The following is an 11,280-nucleotide window of genomic DNA, read 5'->3' as shown; positions in this document are numbered from 1 at the left end:
TGACTGAGACTCTGTCTCAAAAAAAACCAAAAAAAAAAAAAAAAAATTTACCCAGGTATGGTGGCACATGCCAGTAGTCCCAGCTACTCCAGAGGCTGAGGTAGCAGGATCGTGTGAACCCAGGAGGTCAAGGCTGCAGTGAGCTATGATGGAGGCTGCACTGCACTACAGGCTGGAAGACAGAGCAAGACCCTGTCTCTAAAAAACAATAATAGGCCGGGCGCGGTGGCTCAAGCCTGTAATCCCAGCACTTTGGGAGGCCGAGACGGGCGGATCACGAGGTCGGGAGATCGAGACCATCCTGGCTAACATGGTGAAATGCCGTCTCTACTAAAAAATACAAAAAACTAGCCGGGCGAGGTGGCGGGCGCCTGTAGTCCCAGCTACTGGGGAGGCTGAGGCAGGAGAATGGCATAAACCCGGGAGGCGGAGCTTGCAGTGAGCTGAGATCCGGCCACTGCACTCCAGCCTGGGCGGCAGAGCGAGACTCCGTCTCAAAAAAAAAAAAAAAAAAAAAAACCAATAATAGCCAGGTGTGGTGTCTGTAATCCTAGCACTTTGGGAAGCCAAGGCAGGAGGATCACTTGGGTTCAGGAATTCGAGACTAGCATGGCCAACATGGTGAAACCCTGTCTTTACTAAAAATATGAAAATTAGCTGGGCATGGTGGCATGCACCTGGGGTCCTGGCTACTCCAGAGGCCGACATGGGAGGATGAACCAATCCTCCTGGCCTCAAGCGATCCTCCTGCCTCAGCCTCCAGAGTAGCCAGGACGACAGGTGTGCGGCACCACACCTGGCTAATTTTTTCTTTAACCCCTTGAAATCACTCCCCAGGTTGTCCCTGAAAGGAAAGCCGGTTCCTGTTCCATCAGCAGGGCTGAGGGTTTTGTTAACTGGATATTCCTAGAAACTAGGTTTTATGCAGTCATGCCCCTGGCAAGCCCAAGTCCTAACAGGGCAGCGGACTCTGCTGCCAGAGCCCTTGGGAGCAAACAGCCTCCTGGCCAGGGGATATGAGTCTGTGCAAAGTTCAGATGATGAAACTCCTCACCGTTTCTGCCTGCAAGGGGTGAGGCCGCCCCCACCCGCCGCCTTCCCATGCTCACCCACAGCTTTGCAGGCCTTGGTGTGGGGGTCCAGCTGGAAGCCTTCCTCACACTGGCACTTGTAGCTCCCCTCCAGGTTCACGCAGAGCTGGCTGCAGGTGTTGGGATCCTGACACTCATCGATATCTGGGAGGCAGAGAAAGAGGCTTGGTGGGGGGACTCCTCCCCAATGGCTAGAAACGGAGCAATGGGACCCAGGCCAAAACCCATATCTTCGAAGGCAGCCAGGGGACAGCCTGGCCTCTCAAAGGATGTAATCAAGGAAACAGCCAGGTGTCATCCCCAGCCATGATGTGACCTCACCACTCACCACAGGAACCCAACCAAGAGTGTGAAGCTGTATCAGCTGAAATTTCTCTCTTTTTTTTTTTTTTGACGGAGTTTCACTCTTGTTGCCCAGGCTGGAGTGCAATGTCACAATCTCAGCTCACCGCAACCTCCGCCTCCCAGGTTCAAGTGATTCTCCTGCCTCAGCCTCCCGAGTAGCTGGGATTACAGGCGTGAGCCACCACGCCCAGCTAATTTTGTATTTTTAGTAGAGACGGGGTTTTTCCATGTTGGTAAGGCTGGTATCGAACTTCCGACCTCAGGTGATCCGCCCGTCTCGGCCTCCCAAAGTGTTGGGATTACAGGCGTGAGCCACCACGCCCGGCCTGAAATTTCTTTTTTTTTTTTTTTTTTTTTTTGAGACAGAGTCTTGCTCTGTCGCCCAGGCTGGGGTGCAGTGGCCGGATCTCAGCTCACTGCAAGCTCCGCCTCCTGGGTTTAGACCATTCTCCTGCCTCAGCCTCCCGAGTAGCTGGGACTACAGGCGCCCGCCACCTCGCCCGGCTAGTTTTTTGTATTTTTTAGTAGAGACGGGGTTTCACCGTGTTAGCCAGGATGGTCTCGATCTCCTGACCTCGTGATCCGCCCGTCTCGGCCTCCCAAAGTGCTGGGATTACAGGCTTGAGCCACCGCGCCCGGCCGAAATTTCTTAATTATTAATCCCCAGAGACAAGAACCTCTGGCCAGCCAATGATAGTTTTCCATGTCTGTGGAATCTCATGAAGCCCTACTAACTGCTTTCAGGCCCACTTAACAGATGGGGAAACTGAGGCACGAGGGGTTTAGTCGCCATGTCAGGAAGTGCAGAGGAGGCCCAGGGCTCAGTCCCACCCGGGAATCACCTTCGCATCTTCGCTGGGCCACCAGCTGGAAGCCGTCGGGACACAGGCATTCGTAGCCGATCTTAAGGTCGTTGCAGATGTGGGAACAGCCACCGTTGTTGTCCAAGCATTCATTGGTCCCTGTGCAGGGCCAGGGGACACAGACTGGTCACTCTCAGGCCCCCACCCATCCCTTCACTGCCAATCTTGGCTCACTACAACCTCTACCTCCCGGGTTCAAGTGATTCTCATACCTCAGCCTCCCGAGTAGCTGGGACTACAGGCATGCGCCACCATGCCCGACTACTAATTTTTTTGTATTTTTTAGCAGAGACGGGGTTTCTCTCTCTCTCTCTTTTTTTTTTTAGACGGAGTTTCACTCTTGTCGCCCAGGCTGGAGTGCAATGGCACGATCTCGGTTCACTGCAACCTCTGCCTCCTGGGTTCAAGTGATTCTCCTGCCTCAGCCTCCCGAGTAGCTGTGACTACAGGCACCCACCACCAAAACCGGCTAATTTTTTGTATTTTTACTAGAGATGGGGTTTCACCACCTTGGCCAGGCTGGTCTCGAACTCCTGACCTCAGGTGATCTGCCTGCCTTGGTCTCCTGAAGTTCTGGGATTACAGGCGTGAGCCACCACACTTGGCTCAGTGAAATAAGCCAGTCAAAAAAGGAAAATGCTGTCTGATTCCACTCAAAGGAGGTCCCTAGAGCCATCATAGAGACAGAAAGTAGAATGGTAGGTGCCAGGAGTTGGGGAGGGGATAGGGAGTGAGTGTTTCATGGGGACAGAGCTTCAGTTTGGGAAGATAAAAGATTTCTGGGGCCAGGCGCGGTGGCTCATGCCTGTATTCCCAGCACTTTGGGAAGTCGAGGTGGGAGCATCACTTGAGGTCAGGAGTTCGAGACCAGCCGGGCCAACATGATGAAACCCAGTCCGTCTCTACCACAAATTCAAAATTTAGCTAGGCATGGTGGTGGGCACCTGTAATCCCAGCTACTCAGGGGGTTGAGGCAGGAGAATAACTTGAACCTGGGAGGTGGAGGTTGCCGTGAACAGAGATCACACCACTGCACTCCAGCCTGGGTGACAGAGTGAGACTCCATCACAAACAAAATTTTAAAAAAGAGTTCTGGGCCGGGCGCGGTGGCTCAAGCCTGTAATCCCAGCACTTTGGGAGGCCGAGACGGGCGGATCACGAGGTCAGGAGATCGAGACCATCCTGGCTGACACGGTGAAACCCCGTCTCTACTAAAAAGTACAAAAAACTAGCCGGGCGAGGTGGTGGGCGCCTGTAATCCCAGCTACTCGGGAGGCTGAGGCAGGAGAATGGCGTGAACCCGGGAGGCGGAGCTTGCAGTGAGCTGAGATCCGGCCACTGCACTCCAGCCTGGGCGGCAGAGCGAGACTCCGTCTCAAAAAAAAAAAAAAAAAAAAAAAAAAAATAGTTCTGGAGATGGTGGTTGTGATGCTGTACAACAGTGTCAATGTGCTACTGGCACAGAACTGTGCACTTACTAAGGTTTAAGACGGTAAATTTTATATTACATGTTTTTTGCTGCAGTTTAAATATATGTATATAAAACAACAAAAGTCTGGGTGCTGTAGCTCATGCCTATAATCCCAGAACTTTGGGAGACCAAGGCGGGCAGATAGCTTGAGCCCAGGAGTTCAAGACCTGCATGAGCAAACGATTTTTTGTTTGAGGCGGACTCTCACTCCGTCGCTCAGGCTGGAGTGCAGTGGTGCGACCTCGGCTCACTGCAACCTCCACTTCCTGCGTTCAAGCGATTCTCCTGCCTCAGCCTCCCGAGCAGCTGGGATTACAGACGCGCGGCACCACGCCTGGCTAATTTTTTATATTTTTAGTAGAGATGGGGTTTCACTATGTTAGCCAGGATGGTCTCGATCTCCTGACCTTGTGGTCTTCCCGCCTCGACCTCCCAAAGTACTGGGATCACAGCCGTGAACCATCCCGCCAGACCTAAAAATGGCTTTTCCATGTTTAAATACTTGAGAAGAAAAATAAAAATAAAAAGGGAAATCATTTTTGTGACACAAAACAGTTATACGGAATTCCAATTTCAGTGTCCATAAATAACATTTTCTGGGCCCACAGCCACATGTATTGGTTTGCGTTCTGTGGGTGGTGGTGTTCACCCAACAGCCATGTTGAGAAACTGCACCAGAGACCGTATGGCCCACAGTGTCCAAAATATTTACTTTTTTTTAGAGACAGGGTCTCTGACTCTGTTGCCCAGATTGAAGTGTGGTGGTATGATCACAGCTCACTACAGCCTGCAACTCCTGGGCCCAAGCGATCCTCCTTCCTCAACCTTCTGAGTAGCTGAGACTACAGGAGTGTGCCACCGTGCCCAGGCCCTCTCTGGTATATGACAGAGAAAACTTCCCACTGCGTTCTCTGTACTGTACGGTTATCCTAATAGGGTCTTTCAGTATCCACTACAGAGGGTTGGTAAAAAAAAAAAACAAAATCTCACCAGGACAAGGTGGCTCACGCCTGTAATCCTAGCACTTCAGGAGGTGGGTGGATCACTTGAGGTCAGGAGTTCGAGACCAGCCCGGCCAACATGGTGATACCCCAGCTCTACTAAAAATACAAAAATCAGTACAGCATGGTGGCATTCACCTGTAATCCCAGCTACTTGGGAGGCTGAGGCAGGAGAATTGCTTGAATCTGGTAGGTGGAGGTTGCACGGAGCCATGATCACGCCATTGTGCTCTAGCCTGGGAGACGGTGCGAGACTGTCTCAAAATAAAAAAAGGGAGCCCTGGCCGGGCGCGGTGGCTCAAGCCTGTAATCCCAGCACTTTGGGAGGCCGAGACGGGCGGATCACGAGGTCAGGAGATCGAGACCATCCTGGCTAACACGGTGAAACCCCGTCTCTACTAAAAACTACAAAAAACTAGCCAGGCGAGGTGGCGGGCGCCTGTAGTCCCAGCTACTCGGGAGGCTGAGGCAGGAGAATGGCGGGAACCCGGGAGGCGGAGCTTGCAGTGAGCTGAGATCCGGCCACTGCACTCCAGCCCGGGCGACAGAGCGAGACTCCGTCTCAAAAAAAAAAAAAAAAAAAGGAGCCCTTTGCATAGGGTGGGCAGCGTGGAGTTCCCAAAACCCTACAGCACTCATTTCTCAGTTCTATTCCTGGCTCCCCACAAACTCTGCAAGCCGCCTGCACCCTGACTCACCACACTCCTTGATGGGTTCATCTGACCAGTCCCGGCAGTCTCTAGCCATGTTGCAGACTTTGTCCAGGCTGATGCATTCGCCGCTGTGACACTTGAACTTGTTGGGCCCCTCGCAGAGTGTCACTGTGAGAGCCAGAGAGAGGAAGGAGGAAGGTCAGGTGTGTCTGACCTGCAGTCTGCTTGGCGCTCATTCATATAATAGTTTATTCACATAAGAACGCATGCAAATGGACTCATTAAGAAAGCGCATCGGGCACAGAGGTTTGCGCCTGTAATCCCAGCACTTTGGGAGGCCGAGGCAGGCAGATCGCTTGAGCCCAGGAGTTCGAGACAAGCCTGGGCAATATGGCAAAACCGCATCTCTACTAAAAATACAAAACAATGAGGCCTGGGGTGGTGGCTCATACCTGTAATCCCAGCACTTTGGGAGACCAAGGCGGGTGGATCACCTGAGGACAGGAGTTCAAGACCAGCCTGGCCAACATGGTGTAACCCTGTCTCTAATAAAAATACAAAAAATTAGCCTGGCATGGTGGCATATGCTTTGAATCTCAGCTACTCGGGAGGCTGAGGCAGGAGAATCACTGGAACCCCAGAGGCAGAGGCTGCCGTGAGCTGTGATTGTGCCACACTACTCCAGCCTGGGTGACAGAGCGAGGCTCCATCTAAAAACAAAGGAAGTGAGGCTCTGGGAACTCAGGTCACTTGCCCACAGACACACAGCTGGTGCAGAGTTGACCAGGGAAGTGCCCTCTGGCTTCACAAATCATTTGCAAGCAGTAAGGCACGGAGAATGGGGGATGGGAAAGCAGATGGCCAGCGCTCACCGTTAATGCAGCCAACTTCATCGCTCATGTCCTTGCAGTCATATTCCCGGTCACACTGCCGGCTGCCATGGATGCAAGTTCCATCAGAGCACTGGAATTCGTCAGGGCGACAGGTGGCCACAGCTGGAAAACAGGACAGAGTGTGTTGATTTTCTCAAGAAGAGACAACCAGAGGCTGGGCGCAGTGGCTCAAGCCTGTAATCCCAGCACTTTGGGAGGCCGAGACGGGCGGATCACGAGGTCAGGAGATCGAGACCATCTTGGCTGACACGGTGAAACCCCGTCTCTACTAAAAAATACAAAAAACTAGCCAGGCAAGGTGGCGGGCGCCTGTAGTCCCAGCTACTCGGGAGGTTGAGGCAGGAGAATGGCGTAAACCCAGGAGGCGAAGCTTGCAGTGAGCCGAGATCCGGCCACTGCACTCCAGCCTGGGCAACAGAGCGAGACTCCGTCTCAAAAAAAAAAAAAAAAAAAAAAGAGGCTGGATGCGGCAGTGCACGCCTGTAATCCCAGCACTTTGGGAGGCTAAGGCAGATGGATCATCTGAGGTCAAGAGTTTGCGACCAGCCTGACTACCATGGTGAAACCCCATCTCTACTAAATACAACAAAAAATAGCTGGACGTGGTGGTGCATGCCTGTAATCCAAACTACTTGGGAGGCTGAGACAGGAGAATCACTTATACCTGGGAAGCAGAGATTGCAGTGAGCCGAGATCGCGCCATTGCACTGCAGCCTGAGCAACAAGAGCGAAACTCCGTCTCAAAACAAAAACAAACAACAAAAAACAACCAGCACCTTCCAAACAGTGACTTCCCAATAAGCCAACAGGAACCATCGCCTGGGGCCTCATGGATGCAGGAAATTTAGAGACGAAAAAAATCAGAGTGAGACTCCACCTCAAAAAAAAAAAAAAAAAAAAAAGAAAAAAACATGAAATGGGAACCACTTTCTTGGCATGTTGTTCGAAATCCACTTCAGCACCTAAATCATCGCATGTCCCACACCCGGGGGAGCCCAGGGACAGGTGATAGGACGCCCCGCTCCCGCCCCAGGCCCCGCCCCTGTCCTTACGGCAATTCTCCTCGTCAGACTTGTCCTTGCAGTCGGGGCCTCCATCACAGCGCCAGCCAGAGTGGATGCACTCGCCACTTCGACAGTGGAACTCGAAGGCCGAGCAGGGGCTACTGTCCCTTTTGGGCACTTCAAGACCCTGACAGCGCTGAGGCCACTCATCCGAGCCATCTTCGCAGTCGGGGTCGTTGTCGCAGGCCCATAGCTGGGGGATGCAGGTGGAGCTGTTGCACTGGAAGCTGGCGGGGCCGCAGGTAAGCACCGGGCAGGAGGCCTCGTCCGAGCCGTCCAAGCAGTCCCGGTCTGAGTCACAGACGAACTGCCGGTAGATGCATTTCCCATCGTGGCAGCGAAACTCGTCCTGGGAGCACGTCTTGGGGGCTGCAGGGATGGATGGGCCGTGACCACCGTCACCGTGAAGTCTCCCAACACTAGCCCATTCTATAGCCGGGGACGCTGCCACAGAAACGCCAGGCGCCTGGAGAGGCGGGCTGGGGAGCAGTCAGGGGCCATGGACTCTGAACCACTGCCCTCTCAGTGCCTCAGTTTCCTCATCTGTACACATCTCCCAGCACTGCTCTGAGGACTGGTGCGTTAATAGGTGTAAAGCTGTTAAACTGAGAACTGCAAGACGGTGGCACCATTTATAGAATTCCTGTCCTTATTTTGGGTTGAGTATCACTTCTCTAAAATGCTTGGGACCAGTGGTGCAGTGAGCCGAGACTGCACCACTGAACTCCAGCCTGGGCAACAGAGTGAGACTCGGTCTCAAAAAATTGAAGGAAAAAAAAAAAAAGGCAGCTGTAGGTAAAGAAACGCAGATTTATTTGAGAAAGTAGGAAAATACCTTGCAAGAAAGCAATGAGCAGGTCAGCAAGGGAGGAGCTGACTGCCAGGAGACAAAGGCTTGCTGGGGATTTTTTTTTTTTTTTTGAGAAGAAGTCTCACTCTTGTCCCCCAGGCTGGAGTGTGATGGCACGGTCTTAGCTCACCGCAACCTCCACCTCCCAGGTTCAAGCGATTCTCCTGCCTCAGTCTTCCAAGTAGCTGGGACTACAGGCACCTGCCACTATGCCTGGATAATTTTTGTGTATTTTTAGTAGGGACAGGGTTTTATGATTGTGGCCAGGCTGGTCTCAAACTCCTGACCTCAGATGATCAGCCCGCCTCAGCCTCCCAAAGTGCTGGGATTACAGGTGTGAGCCACCGCACCCGGCTGCTTGCTGGAGATTTTATAGAATGGTGCTTGTGCTGCGCGCTGAAGAGGGCGTTGTGCAGTCCCTATGATGCCAAGGTTGCAGTGCGCTAACCTGCAATTTTCTATCAGCCAAGGTGTCTGCTGATACCTGGGCACAGGACGATTGGGAGTTATTTACACAGGAGAGCTATGTGTTCTGGACCATGAAGAAAGGCAGACTTATATAGTTTATCTGCCTTCTTTTTTTTTTGAGACAGTGTCTCGCTGTGTTGCCCAGTCTGGAGTGCAGTGGTGCCATCTCGGTTCACTGCAAGCTCCACCTCCTGGGTTCACACCATTCTCCTGCCTCAGCCTCCCGAGTAGCTGGGACTACAGACACCCGCCACCACACCCAGCTAATTTTTTGTATTTTTAGTAGAGAAGGGGTTTCACCGTGTTAGCCAGGATGGTCTTGATCTCCTGACCTCCTGATCCACCCACCTCGGCCTCCCAAAGTGCTGGGATTACAGGCATGAGCCACCATGCCCAGCCTTCATTTTTTTTTTTTTTGATATAGATTTTCACTCTTGTCCCCCAGGCTGGAGTGCAATGGTGTGATCTTGGCTTACTGCAACCTCTGCCTCCCAGGTTCAAGTGATTCTCCTGTCTCAGCCTCCCGAGTAGCTGGGATTACAGGCACACACCACCATGCCTGGCTAATTTTTGTATTTTTAGTAGAGACGGGGTTTCACCCTGTTGGCCAAGATGGTCTTGAACTCCTGACCTCAAGTGATTCACCCGCCTCAGCCTCTCAAAGGGTTGGGATTACAGGCGTGAGCCACTGCACTCGACTCTATCTGCCTTCTTTTATTGCTTTCCCTTGGTTTGACCAGCCTGGGTTTTTCCTAATTAGGACTCCACATTTAATGGTAAAAATTCGAAATCCAAAATGCTCCAATAAGCATTTTCTTCTAAATGTCAGTGCTCAAGACGTTTCAGAATTTTGGGTGCTCAGGACTTTGAATTTCGGGTTTTTGGATTTGGGATATGCCACTTGTATTAAGACAGCCAAGAAGATGCCCAGCTCCAAAGCCCATTTCCCTTTGGGATTCTTGGCCTTCCTCCTTGGCAGAACTTTCTAGCTTTTTCCCCTTCACGTTACCTGGGTCATTGAGGCATGGCTATCAAGTGTCACTATGTGTTCAGCCTCACGGGGCGGGGATCACGGCCACTGGGGATCACAGTGGCTTGCCAGTGTGTGTGCCAGGTGGCCAGCCCTCGGCAGGGATGGTGTCCCTGACTGTGCGCGACAAACCGAAGAGGTGGCACTATCCCTGGTCTGTAATGCCTCCTGGTCAGGGAGGGATTTGAGGGGCAGAAGAGGCTTGGTATGAGCCCCCAAGAGATGGAGACCAGTTCAGGGCAGCTGCCTTGCAGCTTAAGCAGGACCCTGTAGAGACAGTCAAACCACTCCCCAGGACCCAGATGGGCTCAATAGTAAAGGCAGGGCCACACTTACGACAGTCTTGCTCATCTGATCCGTTCTCACAGTCCACTTCGCCATCACACCTCCAGAACTGAGGAATGCAGCGGTTGACACGGCCCCCGCAGCTGAAGTCCCCGGATTTGCAGGTGACAGACACTATAGAAGAGACAGGATTGACCTGTCACTCAAAGCAAAGACCCACTGAGGCTGAGCACAGTGGCTCACGCCTGTAATCCTAGCACTTTGGGAGGCCAAGGCGGGTAGATCACCTGAGGTCAGGGATTCAAGACCAGCCTGGTCAACATGTCAACATGGTGAAACCCCGTCTCGACTAAAAATACAAAACTTAGCTGGGCGTGGTGGTGGGTGCCTGTAGTCCCAGCTACTTGGGAGGCTGAGGCAGGAGAATCACTTGAACCCAGGAGGCGGAGGTTGCAGTGAGCCGAGATCCCACCACTGCACTCCAGCCTGGGTGGCAGAGTGAGACTCCGTCACAAGACAGAAAAAAAAAGACGGCCGGGCGCGGTGGCTCAAGCCTGTAATCCCAGCACTTTGGGAGGCTGAGACAGGCGGATCACAAGGTCAGGAGATTGAGACCATCCTGGCTAACACGGTGAAACCCCGTCTCTACTAAAAAATACAAAAAAAAAACTAGCCGGGCGAGGTGGCGGGCGCCTGTAGTCCCAGCTACTGAGGAGGCTGAGGCAGGAGAATGGCGTGAACCCGGGAGGCGGAGCTTGCAGTGAGCTGAGATCCAGCCACTGCACTCCAGCCTGGGCGACAGAGCGAGACTCCGTCTCAAAAAAAAAAAAAAAAAAAGACCCACTGGCCTCGCCAATTCTCTCTTTGCAAAGGAAAACCCCAGAACTTTGAAGAGAATGCCAATCCCACTTTTTTTTTTTTAAGTAGAGATGAAGTTTCATCATGTTGACCAGGCTGGTCTCAAACTCATGGCCTCAAGTGATCCACCCACCTCAGCCTCCCAAAGTGCTGGGATTCTAGGCATGAGCCACCATGTCTGGCCTCCCATTCATTTAAAAAAAAAAATACATATGGGCTGGGCGCATTGGCTCACGCCTGTAATCCCAGCACTTTGGGAGGCCAAAACAGGTGGATCACGAGGTCAGGAGATTGAGACCATCCTGGCTAACACGGTGAAACGCTGTCTCTACTAAAAATACAAAAAATTAACTGGGCATGGTAGCAGGCGCCTGTAGTCCCAGCTACTTGGGAGGCTGAGGCAGGAGA

General features: G+C 52.5%; 1 protein-coding gene across 2 annotated transcripts in view; it reads right to left on the bottom strand.

Moving 5' to 3' along the window:
* LOC105486920 (low density lipoprotein receptor) overlaps window positions 1–11,280 on the bottom strand; it is a 45,957-nt gene that overhangs the window by 22,044 nt on the left and 12,633 nt on the right. For both annotated transcript variants that reach the window (XM_071086783.1, XM_071086784.1), the window contains exons 3-8: window positions 10,066–10,188; window positions 7,370–7,750; window positions 6,297–6,419; window positions 5,470–5,592; window positions 2,279–2,398; window positions 1,110–1,235 (exon numbers count right to left, since the gene is read on the bottom strand). In XM_071086783.1, the coding sequence (XP_070942884.1) occupies window positions 1,110–1,235; window positions 2,279–2,398; window positions 5,470–5,592; window positions 6,297–6,419; window positions 7,370–7,750; window positions 10,066–10,188 (996 nt within the window). The remainder of the gene's footprint in view (window positions 1–1,109; window positions 1,236–2,278; window positions 2,399–5,469; window positions 5,593–6,296; window positions 6,420–7,369; window positions 7,751–10,065; window positions 10,189–11,280) is intronic.

The sequence above is a fragment of the Macaca nemestrina genome, chromosome 20, assembly GCF_043159975.1.
Source record: "Macaca nemestrina isolate mMacNem1 chromosome 20, mMacNem.hap1, whole genome shotgun sequence".
Taxonomy (NCBI): Eukaryota; Metazoa; Chordata; class Mammalia; order Primates; family Cercopithecidae; genus Macaca; species Macaca nemestrina.
Note: the sequence above shows the minus strand (reverse complement) of the source record. Positions and strands in the feature narration are given on the sequence as shown.